At 34.9% G+C, this 19,726-nt stretch overlaps 3 protein-coding genes across 7 annotated transcripts in view; 1 reads left to right on the top strand and 2 right to left on the bottom strand.

Annotated features, from left to right (window-relative positions):
• LOC117973153 (low-density lipoprotein receptor-related protein 2-like) overlaps window positions 1–4,132 on the bottom strand; it is a 63,007-nt gene extending 58,875 nt beyond the window's left edge. For 2 of the 3 annotated variants that reach the window (XM_059032280.1, XM_059032281.1), the window contains exon 1: window positions 3,921–4,131. In XM_059032280.1, coding sequence (XP_058888263.1) covers window positions 3,921–3,987 — 67 coding nt within the window. In that variant the 5' untranslated portion in view covers window positions 3,988–4,131. Of the gene's footprint in view, window positions 1–3,920 lie in introns of all 3 variants that reach the window. The other variant, XM_059032279.1, reaches the window with a different exon arrangement.
• Window positions 4,133–8,265: 4,133 nt separating this feature from the next.
• Window positions 8,266–14,467, top strand: LOC117412111 (coiled-coil domain-containing protein 89-like). Of its 3 annotated transcripts, none has more exons than XM_059032277.1 (7): window positions 8,266–8,374; window positions 10,035–10,507; window positions 10,758–10,888; window positions 11,654–11,790; window positions 12,353–12,426; window positions 12,951–13,050; window positions 13,813–14,467. In XM_059032277.1, the coding sequence occupies exons 1-7, from the start codon at window positions 8,291–8,293 to the stop codon at window positions 13,897–13,899; spliced, it is 1,086 nt and encodes a 361-aa protein (XP_058888260.1). In that variant the 5' UTR covers window positions 8,266–8,290; the 3' UTR covers window positions 13,900–14,467. The 3 variants fall into 3 exon arrangements, with proteins under 3 accessions (XP_058888260.1, XP_058888261.1, XP_033876007.3); XM_034020116.3 differs by lacking the exon at window positions 8,266–8,374 and adding an exon at window positions 9,340–9,531; XM_059032278.1 differs by lacking the exons at window positions 8,266–8,374; window positions 12,951–13,050 and adding an exon at window positions 9,339–9,531.
• A 379-nt stretch (window positions 14,468–14,846) lies between these two features.
• LOC117412101 (ATP synthase subunit beta, mitochondrial-like) lies at window positions 14,847–19,463 on the bottom strand. The gene is made up of 10 exons (XM_034020104.3): window positions 19,306–19,463; window positions 18,068–18,250; window positions 17,728–17,902; window positions 17,159–17,280; window positions 16,710–16,894; window positions 16,309–16,467; window positions 15,923–16,045; window positions 15,622–15,834; window positions 15,319–15,520; window positions 14,847–15,115 (listed from the first exon to the last, which is right to left on the bottom strand). Exons 1-10 carry the CDS (start codon window positions 19,409–19,411, stop codon window positions 15,018–15,020), a joined length of 1,566 nt encoding a protein of 521 aa, XP_033875995.1. The 5' UTR covers window positions 19,412–19,463; the 3' UTR covers window positions 14,847–15,017.
• Between the last annotated feature and the right edge of the window lie 263 nt (window positions 19,464–19,726).

Below are 19,726 nucleotides of genomic sequence, written 5' to 3'. Positions count from 1 at the left end.
TCACCATTGTTTTGTATATATATATATATATATATATATATATAATATATATATATATATATATAAAATGTTTGGGGGGGGGGGTTGCCATACAGCATATGACACTTGTTACTGCAATGTAATAACCCCCCCCCCCCCCACATACACAGCTGTAAATACAAAATTAAAGCCATCAGTATCATGAAAAAGTACATTACCCTGATGTACATTCACATACATAATGACAGACAGTCAAGTTCCGCCATATAGCTCTAGATTCTAATACTTTGTGCTAAAAATTATAATAATCATGTCTGAACATAATTGGAACATTTCATAAAGTTTAAAGTCAGAAAAAGAGGGACACGGTTACTTGGCAAGTTGGATGGGGAAATGAACTTGTTCTAAATTAGGATTGAATGCTGTATGCCATTAGCTTTAAACAGCAGCCTCATCGATGCCAAGGGAGCTCACTAATACATTGTAAATTGTTTGGATTGGGTGTTTGAGTTTCAAGGCTACTGTTGACTGCTTTTTGAAATGTCAAAATTGTGTTTTTGACTTCACAGAATCTCAGATTTCAGTATTTGGAGCCGATAGATGAAATGGTAGCCTTATCACTGCAGAGACGATAGACAAAGAGAAGGAGTTGGACTAACTAAACAATAATTAATCACAAGCTTTCAAGACCTCAGAGGTCTCTTCTTCAGGTGAAAGTAGGAAAGAGAGATTGATGTTTTTAGAGTATTTGGAGCCAAATTCTTAACACAAAATTATTTTGGAACCTGAGACCTAAAGCAGGGAAATGGCTTCCATTGGCAAATGTCATGATTCAAATCCGACTCCTAAGACTCTCTATGACCTTAAAGTACAGCAGCAATCTGTTGACAGTGTGGTAGTGATTTACAACATGATGTTTGCGTTTATTAGGTCTGGATTATGCTCTGTTGAACCTGGATGTTTTAGCTTTGTAGAGTAACACAGAGACTCATCCCCTGTCATACTGTACATGAATAGGATTCATTAAGAAAAATGAACATTTTAAAAATATAAATGTGACTTCAAGAGCCCTGTTCATAAAGAATGCTTTTGTTTTGAGTCTGTTTTGATGAATTAAACATAAATTAATTTTATAGACTGAAGAATATTCAAATGTATCCAATATGGCAAACTGACTGCATTTTAGTTTCTGGAAATATAAATTGTCTGAGATCATTATTTTTAAGCTAAATGTATTGAATTCAATACCTGGGTCTGAATATATATATTTTTTATTTTTTTTTACTTTCATTTGTAATCTGTAATTTGTACTGCCATTAATACCGAGACTTGCTGTATGAAATGTATAGGGAATGAAACAGCACGTGTCTTGAGTTTAAAACAACAGTAAGCTTTAAAGTAGTTTTCTGTGCTTGTAATGTAATACTTCTTGATTCACTAGCATTCTGAAAAAGAGTTGAGTGTGTCAAAATAAACTGTTTATATAAATAAAGAAAATGAGCATTTTGTTCCCTTAGATAACAAGGTTAACGAAAACCATCACTTGGGTCATTGATCAACCTGGGTTATCTAATTATCAAATAATTAACCATGGGAACTTCACTTTCAACAAAAACATGCGAAAATCATTAACAAGTTTACTGTCAGTGTCAGCACATCTTATGCTAAGATGTACCTTTTCACACTTTCTTTCTTATTTATCTCTGACAAGCTGTTTCTACAATTTATAGTAAAACCTGTACCACTTATACAGTGTAATAACTTAATTAAACGGTGTTGATCTCATTTCTTCAGATTTTTAATGCCAATTTACAAGTAGTCCCACAGGAAATAAGAATCAGTGGATTATATTATGAAACTGTAGCCTTTGATTATATTATGAAACTGTAGTCCCCCACACATGAATCATTTGCTAATTTCCCCTGAAACACACAGTATAAATCTGGATTAAAATAGGATTTCATTGCTCACATTTCTGAGGAGATCAACATGTAAAAGACATTTTAGCTTGACTTACAAGAAACTACATAGTACAATATACTGTACATTTCTTCAATGTCAAGAAAAATCTTCTAAACCAGTCCCAGACTGGACTTTGTCTTTTAATAATTTGAAGACTAACAGCCAATGTGCAAAATAACTCCTTACTAGGTTTAACTTTAAAGACCTTCTTTAAATATTGTAGATAATTAACATTGTATATACCTGACACAGTTCACTAGACATCAAAAAAACAAGTCAAGTATTATAAATTACTGATGAGCAGAACAACATACCGTAAGTAAGCTATGCACACCTGCCAGTTAAAACATTACTAATCACCTTTATCTCTCACACAAGAGCATCAGTTGATGGTGCATGTTTAAAACAATAGTACCACTGTCCCTGTCTATCAGAACGGATGGAGCTGTGGCAGCTTCATGAACCATGTTTATATGAGGTTTGCCGTCATGTTTTTATAATTGTTCCTAATTGTTAGAAGTTTTTGAATTACTTCTCTAGTATAGACTAGTGAAAAAAAAATAGGCACTTTGCTGGTAAATAGTTTATTTTTTACCGTATTAAATGCCTTAGCAAAGTCGTAACAATGTGTTTTTTAAAAGTAATTAATTTTGCATTTTAAAGATATACAGCTATGGCCTAAAGTTTTGTATCACCTAGAATTTAAGATTGATGTAATTTAAGGTTGATGTAATTAAATATGTTAATGTAATGTTAGTCAACAGGTTTCAATTGACTTTGTAAAGCAAATTTCTATAGGGTGATGCAAAACATTTGGCCATATCTGTAGACTTGATGAATGGGGAAAAAGTTATTTAGCATACAGTATACTTTTGAATGGAGTGATTAGAAGGGAGTGTGTTGTACATATCAATGTGCAGAACTGCTATTGATCCTTACAAATGTCCTTGACCTCCAAGCCACTGATCATATTTCTTACAGTCCAGAATAATATATGGCAATGTAATGTACCTTGCTTCTGAAACAGAAATGATTCCTGCTAGCAGCAGCTGCAGTATAATTAGTTACTTGATTCACGCTAAGGAGCTTATTCCAAGGGTTGAGCAAAGGAAAGCAGATTATAATTTGAGTGGGTCTGCACAACTCTGCACTAGCAAATCCAAGATCATGCAGCGCAGTAAATAAATGTATCTTATCCCTCGACGCAACAATGGGACTTACTGTCACTGTATAAAACTGGCTCTGTAAAGTTAAGACATCTTTAAAATACGTGTACTGTACAAAGAGCGGAGGAGTTTCTTCAAGTCAGATTTGTACCAGTAGTCTGCAGTCCACAGATTGTCTGCTGGTCACATGCTCTGTTACCTAGCAACGGCAAAGCTCAGGCAAAAGTTCTCCCAGAGAACTTCAAATCTGGCTGTGGGAGGCTTTGTGCGCAAGATTAAACGAACGTTTCTGAATTACAGATATTAAATAAACTCATTGAAAAACCACAACAACGTGATAAAATGGCATTAACGTTCTACAATATGTTTAGATATACACACCCAATGGTCATATTAAATATATCTTAAGGAATGATAAAGGTCATTTTATACTTAAAATAGAGGATTGGGAAAAAAATATATATATTTGCACGTAAATATGTGATTGTACTTTGCAAATCGTATGTAGAGCGACATCACTTTTAATTAGTTGTAACCGTGCATGTAACATTTAATGACTTAATTAAAATGATTCCACATACTTTATTTACTGGCAATCTATTAACAAACTAATGTCTTCATCCATCTAAACTTAATTACAAACATTAATTTCCAATCACACCTCATATAAGTAATGAAGTGAAATGCAGTAATACAAAATAATAATAATAATAATAATGAAAAAATTTAAGTAAGTCCTAGCTGGTGGAATGCGTTGTATGCTCCACGGTACCATGGTCATTTTACAGCTTTGAAACACTGTGTTTAACTTACCTTGGGAATGGCACTGGAGAACAAACAGAGTTAACAGCAGAAGTTTCGAAATAATTGCTTTGTACATTCTGATGCAGGGTCCCAGTTGGTCTGTCCAGCGCCAATGGAAGCTGGACTGATGGAGGTGCTTTTGGGACTGGGATGGTGATGCTGCTCGCCTCTCTCTTTCTTATCCCGCTAGTTGATGAAAAAGGGCGTGTTATAGAGCTGAGACATTGCGCTTTCAATACACTCCCCCTACTCCGGCCCACAGGATAAAACCCCTTTCTAGTCAGGGACCCAGGAATCAGCATAATGCAATCATTCACAGGACCGAGCTGTCTACCTTGCGTGACAACGCACTGTCTGCAATTTCAACGCAATGAGAATATTACTTTGGAATGTTCTCTACATTTACTTCATCAATCCACATGTCAGTGATTCTATACAGAGATGGCCTGATTGCAGTTAACAAAAACAGTGCCAGTGGTGACCAATGTTCTGGAAGATGTTACAAAACCAATCCTAATAATAAAAAAAAATCTAATTTTGCATAATATATTAAAATCCAGCAGCATACGGGATTTACTAAAAACTCGACTGTTGTTTAATTTGCTGCAGTCTATTTACCAAGACAAATAGTCTTTGATTGTGTGGTATAAATATTCTTATTGTTTATTAGAATAATCAATTTTGAAGCCAGTATTTTGTGTCTCTGTAAGTTAAGTGTTTTAATTTAATTAAAGCACATATAACCAACAGCCAGTTTGTAATCGTAATATAATAAAAGTCCATTGAGAAACAATAGGGGTGTCTCTAAAAGTGCGTGTATTCAGGTTCGGGGCCAACTTTGGTGTATTGGTACGGGACAGCACGGGGGTCAAACGACAACAACACGCGGGATCAGCATATTAAATGAGCTCCTCGACACGTCTGTACCACAATGCACACATTCTAAATGACTACGGGCCCTATTCACACACACACATATATATATGTATGTGTGTGTGTGTGTTTTCACTTTTGCTTGCTTAGGTCTCAATAAAGTGTTTATTCTACGATGCTGGTTTGTTCCCATCTAATCCATCAAAACTGATGTTTAAAAAGATGTTGTAACTTTGCGAATATTTAATTTCAAACACTTCTTACTATGGGGGAAAGATTGTTTCGCAATTCACTGGGTTTATTATTCATTACCCTGCTTTGCCAACGTGTTTGAATTCTTTTCGTGGTTTCACAGCAAGTATCAGGCTGACCAAATGTAACCAGCTGAGTTTCATTATATGATCGACGCCCGATGAGCTAGCTTAATCCAACTGCAGTTTCGGGAGGAGGGAGTAAAATGCCTCAAAACTGCTTGTGTTTGTGAACGAAATTAAATGAAAAACAAGAGATGACAAAACAGTCCAGTTTTTAAATAAAACATTGTGGTAAAAGGGTAATTGTGAATGTTAAATCCACCTGACACTTGCAAAGTTAGCTACAAAATTAAAACTCTCAGCCCCCTGGGTGAACGTGAAAAAGTGCATTATTAAAATGTTTTTGATTTATATAATATAATAAAAGACTATTAATGTATGTTTGTAATATATTATCAATCATACAGATAGATTATTTTGCAAGTACAGCGTTGGATCGATCATACAAATCAAAGCCACACGAATGTTTTTTTCTTTATTATTATTACTATTAGTTGTAGTAATGTGCGTGTACATTTTTCTTCAGATTTAACTACTGCTTGATAAAAAAATAACATTAGTGAGAAAATTAATACATTGTTATGCTCCATTTTTTATTATTATTATATTATCCATTACCTAATTATTCCGCAAACCTCATGTTAATATAGCTGTTGGATAAGCAATTACACGGGGTAAATTGGGATGTACAAGGTTACATTTTAAAACTCCGAAACCAAAGTCCAGAAACAGCAGTGTCAATCACTAGATGAGCACATCAATTATTAATCGTTAACAAAACAAGATTCTTAGATTTTCACAACAGCCAGCGATTTATACCAAAAATAAACAAGCAGGTCAGAATTTATAGTAAAGTTTTTACATTTTCAGATATTATTTCCATCACGCCAAGAATCACAGACAGACACAAAAAGAACACATAGAGAAACTCAGTCTAAATCTTAATTTTATTTGAACATTTACAACACAAGGGTTAGTTGCTTTACAATAAAATAAAATACATTCAATTAATTTTAAAATATCACAATCTGCAAATTTTATGAATGAAACTTATACAATTCATAAGTACACACCTGAGTGTGTTTCCAGGCTGATCTGTGTGAAAAGCAGGGGCGCCATATTTGGGGGTGGGGGTGGTACCCCGTGTGTTTCATACCACGTGCTAGTTTTAGGAACAATATACATTAATGCAGACCTGTCAACTCTCCCTTATTTGCCGGGACTCTCCCGTTTTTCGGACACTTCTTTCAGACAACTACCTGGACTGATTTTCTCCCATACTTTGCTCAGAACCGCTGTTAAACCCTTTTATGATGATGTTTGTGGTAAGCACGAGAGATCACAAAAACACCAAAAAGCCAATGACGCTCAGAAAGCCAGCGCTTCAATAACATCTTTCGTTGCCAAAGGAGATAAAGAAAGTTACATATGCAGAGCCCTTTACATGTTGTGACTAGTTGACAAAATCTGTAGTAGGATATTCCCAGACTCACAAATTGCAAAGTATTCTGTATGAAAGTCCAAAAGTCACACAAATAGTGAAAGAGCTTTTCTACTACAATTTCAGCATCACCATTGCTTTAAAAATTCAGGTTGATTGATAATATGTGTTCATACAGCACTAGTGTGTTCATTTAAAATATAGGTGACAATGAAATGTTACTGACGGTTACTGTTTTCCCATCAAGTATGTAACTCTACTTGTAGACAATCCATTAAGTATCTAAAGTGTAAAGCTTTTGTTCGTTTTTTGAAAGAAAAAAATAATACAGAACTAAAAATAAAAAATAGGTCTTAACAATCTGATTATTTAAATTTTTGCAGCCTTAATTATTTTCTTTTTATTTTAGAAAAATAACTTCCAAAGCTTCCATTTGAGAGAATTATTTGTAAAGCTAATATAAACTATTTCGTCTGAACATTTTTAATCTTTTTAAAAAATTACCTTTCGCGACCGCACTGCCCTGTGTTACTTACTGCAGAGTAGTTAATATTGATAAGTAAAACATACATTGCAAGGCAATATCAACAATACGGTTATATTAATTGTTTATTTTTACAGCTAACCGTAACAAAAAAAAAAAACAAAACAGAATACATTTTTAAAAGAAAATGATATTATTATCTAATGGGAGGGGTGAGCTTGCATGGATGAACACAAATAATAATTGATAAGAAGTTTACGAAAAGAATCATTCCAGGGGTAAGTAGATTAGATTTTATAAAACAAATTATGTATTTCTTCTAAGAATGGTGCGCAACGTATCAAACTGTGTGACTGTGTTAAGACTCCAAGATTGATACATCAAGGCTGTGGGATCAATAATATCTTATTATGTTATCTCCTGTGTGTTCTGAACTTATATATAAGCTTAAAAATAAGTTTTGATTGCTTAGCTTTAAAAGTTTACTGTTTCTCCTGTGTTGGTAATTTTGTTATCGTTACCGAGAGAGAGAGAGAGAGAGAGAGAGAGAGAGAGAGAGAGAGAGAGAGAGAGAGAGAGAGAGAGCTGAAAATGCTCCTCTAGTACATTTATTTTTAAGAGCTTGGTGCCCCTGGTGAAAAGGTTTGAATGCTCACTAGATTGTAACAACCAACGGCCATTGTTCTCTCAACTACTGTTGCACAAAACAGAAATGGTGTATAAGTCAAAACTGTGGATTCTATTTTACTGTATTGTTCTCTTCATTAATGATTTTGTAAAAGTGATCAATTCATACATAGAATAAGGAACCCTGTCTTTTGGTTGTGTAAATCAGACATACCCACCATTAATTATATATTTTATACTGTCATAAACTATAAAATATTAACCATATTAAGTATATTTCTATGTCATCCTGTTCTTGGCACATAGATCAAAAATAAAATAAAATACACATAATATAATGCACAATATACCTTGGAAGAATCTTGGAAAGCTTCAAACTACACGGTATTTGTGTGAAGCTGGGGCTATCAAAGGGCTTTATTAAAGATGACCAGATAAGAAACCATACTGTATCTAACTTGTTAGACAGGGTCATTGAGTTTCAATAGAATAAGTGACCTGAATGGTCTGTTAAGTGAACAGTGACATACATTGGGCTAATCAGTTATTGACCTTTCTGTTTTAATATCACTTAGAAAAACAGCATCATCACATTTGCTAACATCTCTCCCGTGTTTCCAGACAAAACTTCAAATACAAAATGTGTAACGGAACAAGACCGTGCAAGTATAGGGTCCTAAGAACTCCCCTAGACCCCAACAGAGAGAAGAAAAACGGACTCAGGGTAAGGTAATGGATAATGTAATTGAACAAATGGAAAGCTCGTTATACATTTAGAAAAATAACTTATTAATTAATAACAATTGGTAATTACAGACGGACCGATCATTTATTGTCGAGAATATATATACCTACGAGTGTGTTTCTAAAACAACATTTGTCTGTTTTTTTTTTTTATAAAGTCACTGGAACTAGTCCAATTTTCACCAAACACTAACGTTACACTTTCACATACAACACACCGTTAAGGACGACGGGGTAACACAGTTTGGTCTTCACATATTGTACAGACAAAGGGATGCGTGAAATATATTTGCCCGTCCCTGCTTTCTTCACAACGTAAAAAGGAGTTATATAGCCCCACCGTGTGGTGCAGAGCAAATACACGTTGAGCCTGAGGTCTAGTTAGAACTGTCCAATGTTCTTGTTGAGCATGGCCATAATACTGATATGTCCAATTGGCTAGAAAACTACGAACATATTCACTTTAAAATGTAACAAAAATGTTAACAGGTTTTGTTTACAAAAACTGAAAAGCATACTTTTACTGTAGCAAATACATTGAAACATGAATTACATATCGATTAAACAGTTTTAATATTCAAAATCAAATTAGTTGCATTTTGAATATACCTTCTTATGTTTAGTAGTATAATTTGCACTTACTGTAAAATATACTCTATTTAAATATGGTTTTGCATTGTAACCTTGTATTGCCCTAACTTGTAAGTCACTGGATAAAGCCGTCTGCCAAATAAATAAATAAATAAAATAATGCCTAAATTACGATGCGCTTGTCTGTGAACAGAAACAAACAGGAGAGATAATGGAATACTGTAATAACGAGGCTAGACACCTTACCTGCTGCAAAGTTGCTGTGTCTAAAATATCTTTATGCAAAAGCTTTAGTAATTGTTAGGCTATAAACACGTTTTGAAAAACACAAGTATGTCCTGATAAAGCCGCCGTCTTGGCGTTGTTAGTAGCAACAGAAAAATGGAACATGACAGCCAGTTTTAACGGAACAAACAAACTAACAAAAATAGCGTAGTTTTTCAGTCATCCATGTCTAAATATGAGAAAGAAAATTCTGCCAATAATATGGCGTCCTCTCAACGAACTCCAAGGGATCTTAAAAAGATGATTATACACAGCAAAGAGGTTAGCAATTAATTGTTCTTCAACATTATTGACATTAGAAATTCAAATTCAGTGATGGCAGACGATTTGAGTCGAAACGTTCGACATCGAATTGAATCCTTTCTGTGGGTGGATAGCATTGTTAAAATGGTTTACTAAATGTAGTTTTACTGCTGTTTACACATTAATTATACTAGTATTGTGTATATTGTACTACTACAAGACATGTTGGTGTCAATATACATCTGAATGGATTTCCTTTTTCGAAACCTGCGTTGTTTTCTATAGTGCGCTAAACTAAGGTCTAAATTATCTTTATATATTAAAAAAAGGTGTACCTGGATTTTTTTTTTTTTAAGGTACGCTTGATCAATCAGTAAAACTACATCAATAATTTATAATGGAAGGATTGTGGGAATAAAGCGGCAGTGTAATGCCCTTTAAGTCTCAGACATACTGAGTTTAAATTAAAATTAAGATGTCCGTGACAGTAAGGCTGGCTGTGATTTGTGTTTTATTCTAAGGAAATAGATGAAGTTCAGCATGCTTTGGATAAGCTACGTGCACTTTCCCAGGATAACCAGACAGAAAATGCACTTCTGCGATCCAGAATAGACGAGCAGGCCCATCTGATCTGCATTTTGAAGCAGAGGGCCGACGAGATGGTTCTGCGATGCCAGGCACTTGAAAAACTTAACACAGAGCTGGAGAACATGAGCGAGGATGTGCAATGTGAACTGAAAACCGAAAGACATCGAGCCACACAGCTTGAGAACAGGTTCATGGATTTGGCAGCCAACCACCAACAGATAATCAAATTCAAAGATGAGTACAAAATGCAGAATGCAGAACTGAAAGAGGAGAATGAAAGGCTCAGGAATGAGAACGAGAACCATTTCTGTGAAGTACTTCAGCAGAAGGAGAAGAGAATTGTTGAGCTCACAGGAGAAGTGAAGAGAATGACAGAGCAATATAAGGACTTAGAGTTGGAATATAAGTGAGCATAAGCCAATATTTGAATTAAATCTTGTTGAATCCTTTCAGAACTACTTGTAGTTTTTACCTAAATTATAGTAATTATTTCATTATATATATATATATATATATATATATATATATATATATATATATATATATATATATATATATAGACACACACAGCATAAGGGATGTTTTGCAAAGTTATGCTAACTTGACATGAACATATACAGTATGTTATAATGTGTCCTTATTATACTGTTTTACAGACAAAAGTCAAATGAATTCAAGGCCAAAGTGGAGGAAATTAATGAAAATCACCAAATTAAGGAATCTGCTCTTCTGAGTAAATTAGAAATTCTTCAGAAACAGTTAAAGGATGCTACAGAAAGTTGTAGTGGTAAGCATGCAGTAATTAATAGGCTAAATCTTAATACATACAATTGATTAAACAAAACTTTGTTTAAATGAAGTACAGCACTACAGGTATGTGGTTATTTTGCTTAACCGATATACCCTTGGGTTGCATTAACAACCTAATTTTAGAGGTACTCGAGGATAACCACAGAAGGTGGTTAATACAATCCAGGGTGATTTACAAGTGTTGTAAAATGCCCCAATAAAATTCAGCTCTCAGCTTGGCAGGGTATATAGGTTGATCAAAATTAAGCAAATGATAACCCATTTATTTCCAAAGGTTGAGAAGTTATCAGATTGTGGTTTGTATGTAGTTTTGTAATGGGAACAGGAATGCATAAAAGTTTGTTTAAAATTATAAGTCAATCTCTGGTGGACCTGTTGGATTTTGGTAGTTATGGAAAGTGAACAAAATGTGTTTTAGTTTTTAACATCAGTGGGAATAAAAGAGGGTAATAAATAGGCATTTAAAAAAAAAAAAGAGGTGCTAAATGTATTATTTGCAACTGGGCTATTCTAGATTTTGGGAATGGGTTTTCTTTTGTATGTATTTGTTTGTTTTTATTTTAACCTGCTGCTGCTGATGACATGTAGTTTAAGCAACAGTGAATTTGGGAGCTTTTATAATACAGATACTTTTAATTTTCAGTTTTGTAGTTTGTAAACAGAACTGTTAAAAATCATGCTACATCTAATGGTTGGAAGTGATAAAGTGTCATGCTTACATGTCTGTTTTTGTTTATTGAAGAATTAGATTTAATGCTCAAACAAGCAACTGAAAAGGACATCTTAAAGGAATCACAACTCCAGCTTAAGTTGCAGTCTTTAATCAGAGAGAAAGATGAACTCTTGGAGCTTTCAATGCAAAGAGGGAAAATTATACAGGTATTGTAATTCAAAATGGGTACATATTAATTACTCTGTAATTGAAACTTAAAAAAAATTTACAACATAATTTTGTGTCATTAAAAAAAAATGTATTGTGTATAAGAAGGTGTGATTTAAATATCAGTACTTCTAGGACCAAGGTTTTACTGGTTAATATATTATGAGAGACAGTTTTCAATTATATGATTGACTCAGAGCTGAGAGTTGTTCATTGGAGATGGGAGGAGCACCATGTTTTTATATAAATATTTGCTGTAGGTTTTGTGGAGTGCTGAGGTGATTGCTACCACTGAAGAAAGACACAGATGACATCAAGAACAAAACAGTCAATAAGAAACTAAAGTGCAAGGATTGATTTAATACAATCAATGTGCACTGCTTACAGAGATGCTAGGCTTGAAATATGATTTCAATCGTAGTTCTCAATGGGATGTCATACCATTGGAATTAACAAAGTTCAGTTTATTTTTCCTTTTACTTAATGTGAAATGATGACAGTACTGTACAAAAGTAAACATTTTCTCACTGATCTTTTTTCATTTTGTTTGGTTTAATATAGGATAAGCAGAAGGAAATTCAGCAACTAGAGGAAAAAAGAGAAATCGCAGAAAAGGCTACAGCTGCAGAAAAACGGTGAGAACTGTTTTAGATCAACAAAAATACTTAATAAAATACAAAAACACCAGCGCCTGTAAAATGTCTGGATGTAGATGATTCCTCCACATTATCAAAACTTGGTCTGCTTTTGTATTTGATGATCGCTCACATCAATTACTAATGCCAGGAAATCCACTTCTCCTGTATCAATTTTACACATCACATTTATCTTAACCAGATCTTTGTCTCCCAATGGCCAATCAGTCCAAGACCGTAATGAAATATTTTTTACAAACACGCTCAGACTTTACCTTCTCTGGCTTGTTCCATTCCTGTTTACATTTCTTATACTACCATAAATAAATAAAGGTCATATATACTATACATGACTGACACCTGCATGACTTGGCAACTGGTTAACATATATCATGTGAACATGCCTGCTTAACATAAAACTTTTCATTCCACAGATTTAGGTCATGGTGATCTATGCTTTTGCACTGTAACGTTAAGATCTGTGGAAATATTAATATGTCACTGACGGCTAGTTTATTATTTAGGTTTGAGCAAGAAGTATCTACAGTAAATTTAAATTTAAGAGTGAAAGAACTCCAACACTGCCTTGATGAATCAAAACAGATGTATAATGAACTCAAGAAGGTATGTGGTAGTGTAATACTAAAACATAGCTTTATTCCAAATGTGTATTTCTTGCTGTAAACTACAGATTTTCCAGTTCTGAAAACTTCATCAGAATAAGTTTTTACATTTGTGCAATTAATGTTTCATATTACTTTTTTTTTTTTTAAATTGGCTATTGCATTTTGCTGTGTAACCATGCACACAGTCCTTTGTAGGGCTATTCCTGATGAACAGTGATAAAATATTATATACTGGACCATGTTCAACCCCAAGGGCCAATATAATGGTGTACAGTCATATTTATATATATATATATATATATATATATATACTTACCTTAATCTACACATTATTTAAAAGGATCCCAGAATGTCTTCTTGTTACAGCAAACACTGATGTTAGCTTCACCTCACTGGGCATTTTATATACAATAATCTTGCTAAAGGTAATACACCCCCCCCCCCAAAAAAAACAAAAAAAAAAAAAACACATTTTATATCCTGCACAATCTTACAGAATCAATTTTACATATCCTGTGTCCAAAAAGGAAAACATGGGCAGTATATTCACTGCAAACCTCTTCACCAACAAAACATTAAATTAACTAGACATAAAAATAAGTTTAAAAAATCTGCTTTGGTATACAAATGTTTAAAATCTATTTTTATACATTGGTTGTCATACAAATGCATCCTTTCAAATAAGGTTTAACTGTAATCAAATTCTGATCTTAAGTTAATATTTAAACCAGGGTAACTTACATATTTTTATTATTTTTAGGAATTTGAAGTCTTCAAGAAACATAGCTGTGATCTTCTTGCAAAAGAAAAGGAGCTGAATGCCAAACTACGCCATGTTATTGGTTGATGCTACAGTACCCTATCTATAAATGTATGAAAGTTGCATCAAATTCATGTTGTACTTGATAACACCTTGTAGTTAAACTACTAAGACACTTTGTAGTAATTTATACCCTATTCATACTACCTATATAAAATTACACACCCGCGTTGATTGTAAATGAAGTGAGTGACAATCACATGGTTTATAGCACAACATTTAGATAGTGTTGAAAGTTTGACAAATGTTCTATTGATGGAAACATCTCCCTAAATTGCTAATAAATTTAGTACACATGTATTTTATTAGTGTTAAGTTGTGGATGTATAATTGAACTTCACAAAACACAACTTCCCATAAACATAAGATGACTGTTAGAGACTAACAAACAAATACTTGTGAATTAATTAGGGTGCCAACTGCAGTTGTCTTGCTATTAAAGCAATTTGCATTTATTCAAGAACAGAGTGATCTTTTCAGGGATCCAAAGATTCAGGCAAAATTTCTATACTTCCAATCAGCAGGGGTGTTTAAATACTTGAAAAAAAAAAAGTTAGTGTTGAGATGTAGCATTAAATACATTTTGTATAACCTTTTACAAGCTTGGTTATTTGCCCATCTTCAACAAAACAAGTTTCCATGCAAAGTTTAAGATACAGCTTTTAAACACAAGCAATAATAAATTAAATAGTCACCATAACCTAGATTATACTACAGCACTCAGTAATTAAGGCACATCTGCTACAAAATACTCACAAAAGAAACTAAATGACCATACATAACTTTATACTGATGTTATGTCATTGCACAGTGCTGCAATATGGCAGACATTCGAACATGCCAATGTTACCATCTGGAAATGTACTGAAAAGACAATCATTTTAGTGGTTTGATTTAAAGCCATTCCTATTTTACCCAAAGAGTTTTAGTAGGGGAAAAAAAAAAAAAAAAAAAAAAAACACATCTAAAACATGTATCACAAGACAGATTTTATTTCCATCTACCCCATTTAAAATGGGAACATTAAATAGAACATTTTTTTCATGACGACAAGACATTAGAGACAGTTTGGAATATTATACCATGTTACAAGCCAAGTGCTTTTTTCTGAAAGGGAAAGCCAGCTGTGGGGATTTGAAAGTCATTTATGAGTGTTCTTCAGCCAGTCTCTCAGCCTTCTGGACTACCTCTTCAATAGGACCTACCATATAGAAAGCCTGCTCCGGCAGACTGTCATGTTCACCTAAAAGAAAGCCAAACAGTTTTTCAAAATGTATCAGCCGAGACATGTGTAACCATTTTCTATTAAGAAAAATGATAGTTACCCATTCCCTTAGATTTCTGAAAAAGCACAGAAGTCCTTCAGAAATACCTGTGTTACAATAGTTTTGATACTTGTACAAACTGGTTAAAGAAATAAAAGCTTACACAACTGTATACACTTACCAGCAAGAATGCTCTTGAATCCACTAATGGTCTCTTTAAGAGGAACCAGTTTTCCAGCATGACCTGTGAAGACTTCAGCAACCTGGAAGGGCTGGGACAGGAAACGCTGAATCTTGCGAGCACGAGAAACAATAAGCTTATCCTCTTCAGACAACTCATCCATACCCAGGATAGCAATGATATCCTGAAGGGATTTGTAGTCCTAAAATACAAAATTCATGTTTTAACTTCTATGCCAACTATAAGGTTAACTGTTAATTTATGAATTTCATTTCAATTGATAGATGACTGCAGAAAAATTACCTGAAGGATCTTCTGCACACCACGGGCTACATCATAGTGCTCATTTCCAACAATGTTGGGGTCCATAATACGAGATGTAGAGTCCAGAGGGTCAACAGCTGGGTAGATGCCCAACTCAGCAATAGCACGGGACAACACAGTGGTGGCATCCAAGTGAGCAAAAGTAGTGGCTGGAGCAGGATCAGTCAAGTCATCAGCAGGCACATAGATAGCCTAAATAAGATACATGAATAAGGGTTTTAGAAGTAGTTAGCTTGATGAGTCTTTCACTACAAGATGCATCGTGCAAGAGTTCACATACCTGCACTGATGTAATGGAACCTTTCTTTGTGGTGGTAATTCTCTCCTGCATGGTACCCATGTCAGTAGCCAGGGTTGGCTGGTAACCCACAGCAGAGGGGATACGACCCAGCAGGGCAGACACCTGGCAAATAGGGGAAGAAAATTAACAATTAGTACACAATTCAAGTCCCAGGTATTCACACTAAAAGGAGATACAGCCAAAGAGAACAACTCCACATCACTTAGTCATTGTGGAATATTTCTATTTCTGCCAAGAAACTCTTTAGCTCTCAAAGCTTTCACATTTTTGAATAGGTGGCATATCACCGAGGCACATACTGCAACAAGTAGCAGTGTTGGATTTTTTATTTTATTTATTTTTTAAAAGCAGGTCTGAAAACTGACCTCAGATCCAGCCTGGGTGAACCTGAAGATGTTGTCAATGAAAAGCAGCACATCCTGTCCTTCCTGATCACGGAAATATTCAGCAACAGTCAGACCAGTCAAAGCAACTCTGGCACGGGCACCAGGGGGCTCATTCATCTGACCATACACCAGCGCTACCTGCAACAGATAACCATTAGATCCTGCCAGAAACACTGGACAAGTAAACTGTAAATGCAAAGATAACTCATACTACTGACGAGATGCATTTTAACCATTTGCAGGTAGTGACATGCATGAAAGCTAAAAGTATTTGACACCCAATATAAAGAGTGAGAATCAAGACACTATACGCTTGTTTTTTGATATTACATCGGTAATTGAACAAGCTGAAGTATACATCTTGCCAAAATATCCTGTACCTTAGAAGTGGTGTCTTTCAGGTTGATGACACCAGACTCAATCATTTCATGGTACAAGTCATTGCCCTCACGAGTACGTTCTCCCACCCCGGCAAACACAGAGTAACCACCATGGGCCTTGGCCACGTTGTTGATCAGTTCCATAATAAGTACAGTTTTGCCGACACCTGCACCTCCAAAAAGACCTAAAAACAAAGTAAATTGCATGTAGAATGTAAGTATAAATACAATCAAGTCCTGCAACGCCACTAGTGTAAAATACAAAAAAATAAGACTTTTTGCACAATGCCAGCAAGTTCTAAACAAACACTCCCTTTCAAACTTGTTAAAAACCAATCAAGTACTTGGAAGCCTTAGATTGAAATTATCTAAATCTTGCATCTTAAATCCTATTTGACACTCCATTGACATCCATCTAAGATACAAGGAATTAGTAAATCAATACTCACCAATCTTACCACCCTTGGCATAGGGGGCCAGCAGATCTACCACCTTGATACCAGTTACCAGGATTTCTTGCTCAACACTCATTTCTACAAACTCGGGAGCTTCAGCATGGATTGCAGCAGTGCTTGGAAATAAAGGATAAAAATAGTAAAAATGTACAAAAGCATATCATGTTCTAAAATTAACCAAACCCTCGGGTACTGTGGCTCACTTCAGGTTTGTGTGTGATAGAGATATTTTACATATACATACATATATATATATATATATATATATATATTATATATATACATATATATATACATATATACATACATATATATACATATATATACATACATATATATATATATATATATATATACATACATATATATATATATATATATATATATACATATATATATATATATATATACATATATACATACATATATATATATATATATATATACATATATATATATATATATAAAATGATGGGTATAAATTCTTTCAGACATTAAAACTGGTTGAACAAACAAGTGTCTGTCCTTAATAGCATTTTCAAAAGTTTATAATAGATACTTACTGCTTGGTGTTGATTGGACCTCTCTCATCAATTGGCTCACCAATGACATTCATAATCCTGCCCAGGGTTTCAGGACCAACTGGAATTCTGATGGGAGCTCCTGTGTCAAGGACTTTCTGTCCACGGACCAAACCTTCTGTACCATCCATAGCAATAGTACGCACAGTACTCTCACCTAAAGAGAACTTACAGAATTAGCTTCTATGGTAATTTACTGTCTGTACCTATTGATATGCAGACAGTCAAGTTTTAACTTCTTTAAAGTTAAACCAAATCAACTTTCAGTACACTAGAGCCATTTACAATGTTATTATGTGACAGTTCACAAACAAAGTCTCACCAAGATGCTGTGCCACCTCCAAGACCAGTCTTGTGTCACGACCGCTTACTTCCAGTGCATTGAGAATTGGAGGCAGGCCCTCATCAAACTTGACGTCCACAACAGCCCCAATGACTGCCACAATGTGGCCTCTGGCAGGGCCAGGCTTTGCAGATGGAGCTGCCTGTGCAGCATAGTTTCTGTCTGTGAAGAAAATAAATGTTAGTTTAGATTTTCCTGAAACTAATGCTAAAATAAAATGTTTAAAACTCAAGGACACTAAATGCTGCAGTATCACACATTTTTTTAAAGGACTGCACTAGTATCGCGCACACATATGCAGTACTTGTTTTAAAAAAAAAAAAAAAAAAAAAAAAAAAAAAAAAAAACCCACCACAACACAGCTTCAGAATCTTAAGGCAATCCCTCCCTTTCCAAAATTAAAGGTTCAATTAAAAACGTGTCCATAGTTTAGAAGAAATATGTCAGTGACGTGCAATGTATGAAGAACACAAACGGGCGTCCCATGTTGGTCAAGGTGAACTCGCTGTAGTACATGCTTTACACTCGGGCCAAGCTGAAGGGCAACACGGGTTGTCAGTTTACCTTGCGGAACAAAAAAAACATTGTGACGGACATTATATTGCCTATGAATGGGAATGCGATACGTCTAGCAATGGGCAACGGTAAAGGTGCAGATATAACAGCAACTGCAAAGTTAACTACGACTGAACAACGGAATATTTCGAATTTACCGATAAAGGTATATGGATGCTCTTTTTGTACAATTAGATATTCTATTAATTATTACCTCACACACACCTATTGCACTTAGATAAACTGAACGACCGCTTAAAAAAACATTAACTAGTTAAGCTGATAAAATGTAAAATGTCTCAACCGAAACGCTACAGCAGAAACACCCAGTAGTAGATAAAGCTGCATTAGGCCTTGCCCGTCTCAGCAGCAGCTAAACTCGCTCTCATGACAAATAAAGGTCATCTACATTTTCACTGCGCATTTTTAATACAGCTAACTAGCTGAGTTACACTTTTCTTAAAACAAGGCACACGGTTTACAGTAAGTCTTTATCACGTCGCTTCCATTCTAGAAAGTTCAATTTAGTTACCTACATTTGAAAAGTCAGGCCTTGACCACGTAAAGTCATCATGCAGCCATTATGACATTCTAACTAATTTAAAAAAACAACAACATGATAACTCTACCGCGGTATTTAATCATAATTATGATTAACTTACGTGAGTATAAAGCTGCAGGAGCCCCCTTGATGACTTTCAGGGGGCTAAACCCAGGCTTAAGCGCCTGCAGAGCCCCGGTGCAGCAACGTCCTACAGCTCCCAACATGTTTAAAATGGCTGAAGGTGGTAGGGGAAGGAGCCGGTTATGCTAGATATATATGACAATTATACACCAAACTGAGCATGCGCCGCTTTGACAGCCAGAAGGAGAAAAAGGCCATTGGGCATGCGTGAGATTGACGACGCAGTTAAAAGGGCGTGACAACTTCACAAGCGAGGGTAATTTGATAACCTAATCATAAAATTAGTTTTTTTCTAAATTTACATCCAGAGCCCAGGTTTTACAGTCCTGCTGGAGTATGGGCAGTTTGTGTTGCAGACCCTGCTCTGTGGGTGACAGTAAGAGCAGATCCTCAGTGTA

This window comes from Acipenser ruthenus, chromosome 10 (assembly GCF_902713425.1).
Source record: "Acipenser ruthenus chromosome 10, fAciRut3.2 maternal haplotype, whole genome shotgun sequence".
Taxonomy (NCBI): domain Eukaryota; kingdom Metazoa; phylum Chordata; class Actinopteri; order Acipenseriformes; family Acipenseridae; genus Acipenser; species Acipenser ruthenus.
The sequence above is the reverse complement of the archived record's forward strand: the minus strand, read 5'-3'. Positions and strand labels throughout refer to the sequence as shown.

Excerpts from the sequence above, each read along its gene's own strand:
- LOC117412111 (XM_034020116.3), top strand. The coding sequence starts at position 9,436 with ATGTCTAAATATGAGAAAGAAAATTCTGCCAATAATATGGCGTCCTCT. Across the intron at positions 11,791-12,352 it reads AAAGAGGGAAAATTATACAG|GATAAGCAGAAGGAAATTCA; the intron begins GTATTGTAATTC and ends GGTTTAATATAG. Across the intron at positions 12,427-12,950 it reads GCTACAGCTGCAGAAAAACG|GTTTGAGCAAGAAGTATCTA; the intron begins GTGAGAACTGTT and ends TTTATTATTTAG.
- LOC117412101 (XM_034020104.3), bottom strand. The coding sequence starts at position 19,411 with ATGTTGGGAGCTGTAGGACGTTGCTGCACCGGGGCTCTGCAGGCGCTT. Across the intron at positions 16,468-16,709 it reads TGAAAGACACCACTTCTAAG|GTAGCGCTGGTGTATGGTCA; the intron begins GTACAGGATATT and ends TATCTGTTGCAG. Across the intron at positions 15,116-15,318 it reads ATTCAAGAGCATTCTTGCTG|GTGAACATGACAGTCTGCCG; the intron begins GTAAGTGTATAC and ends GCTTTCTTTTAG.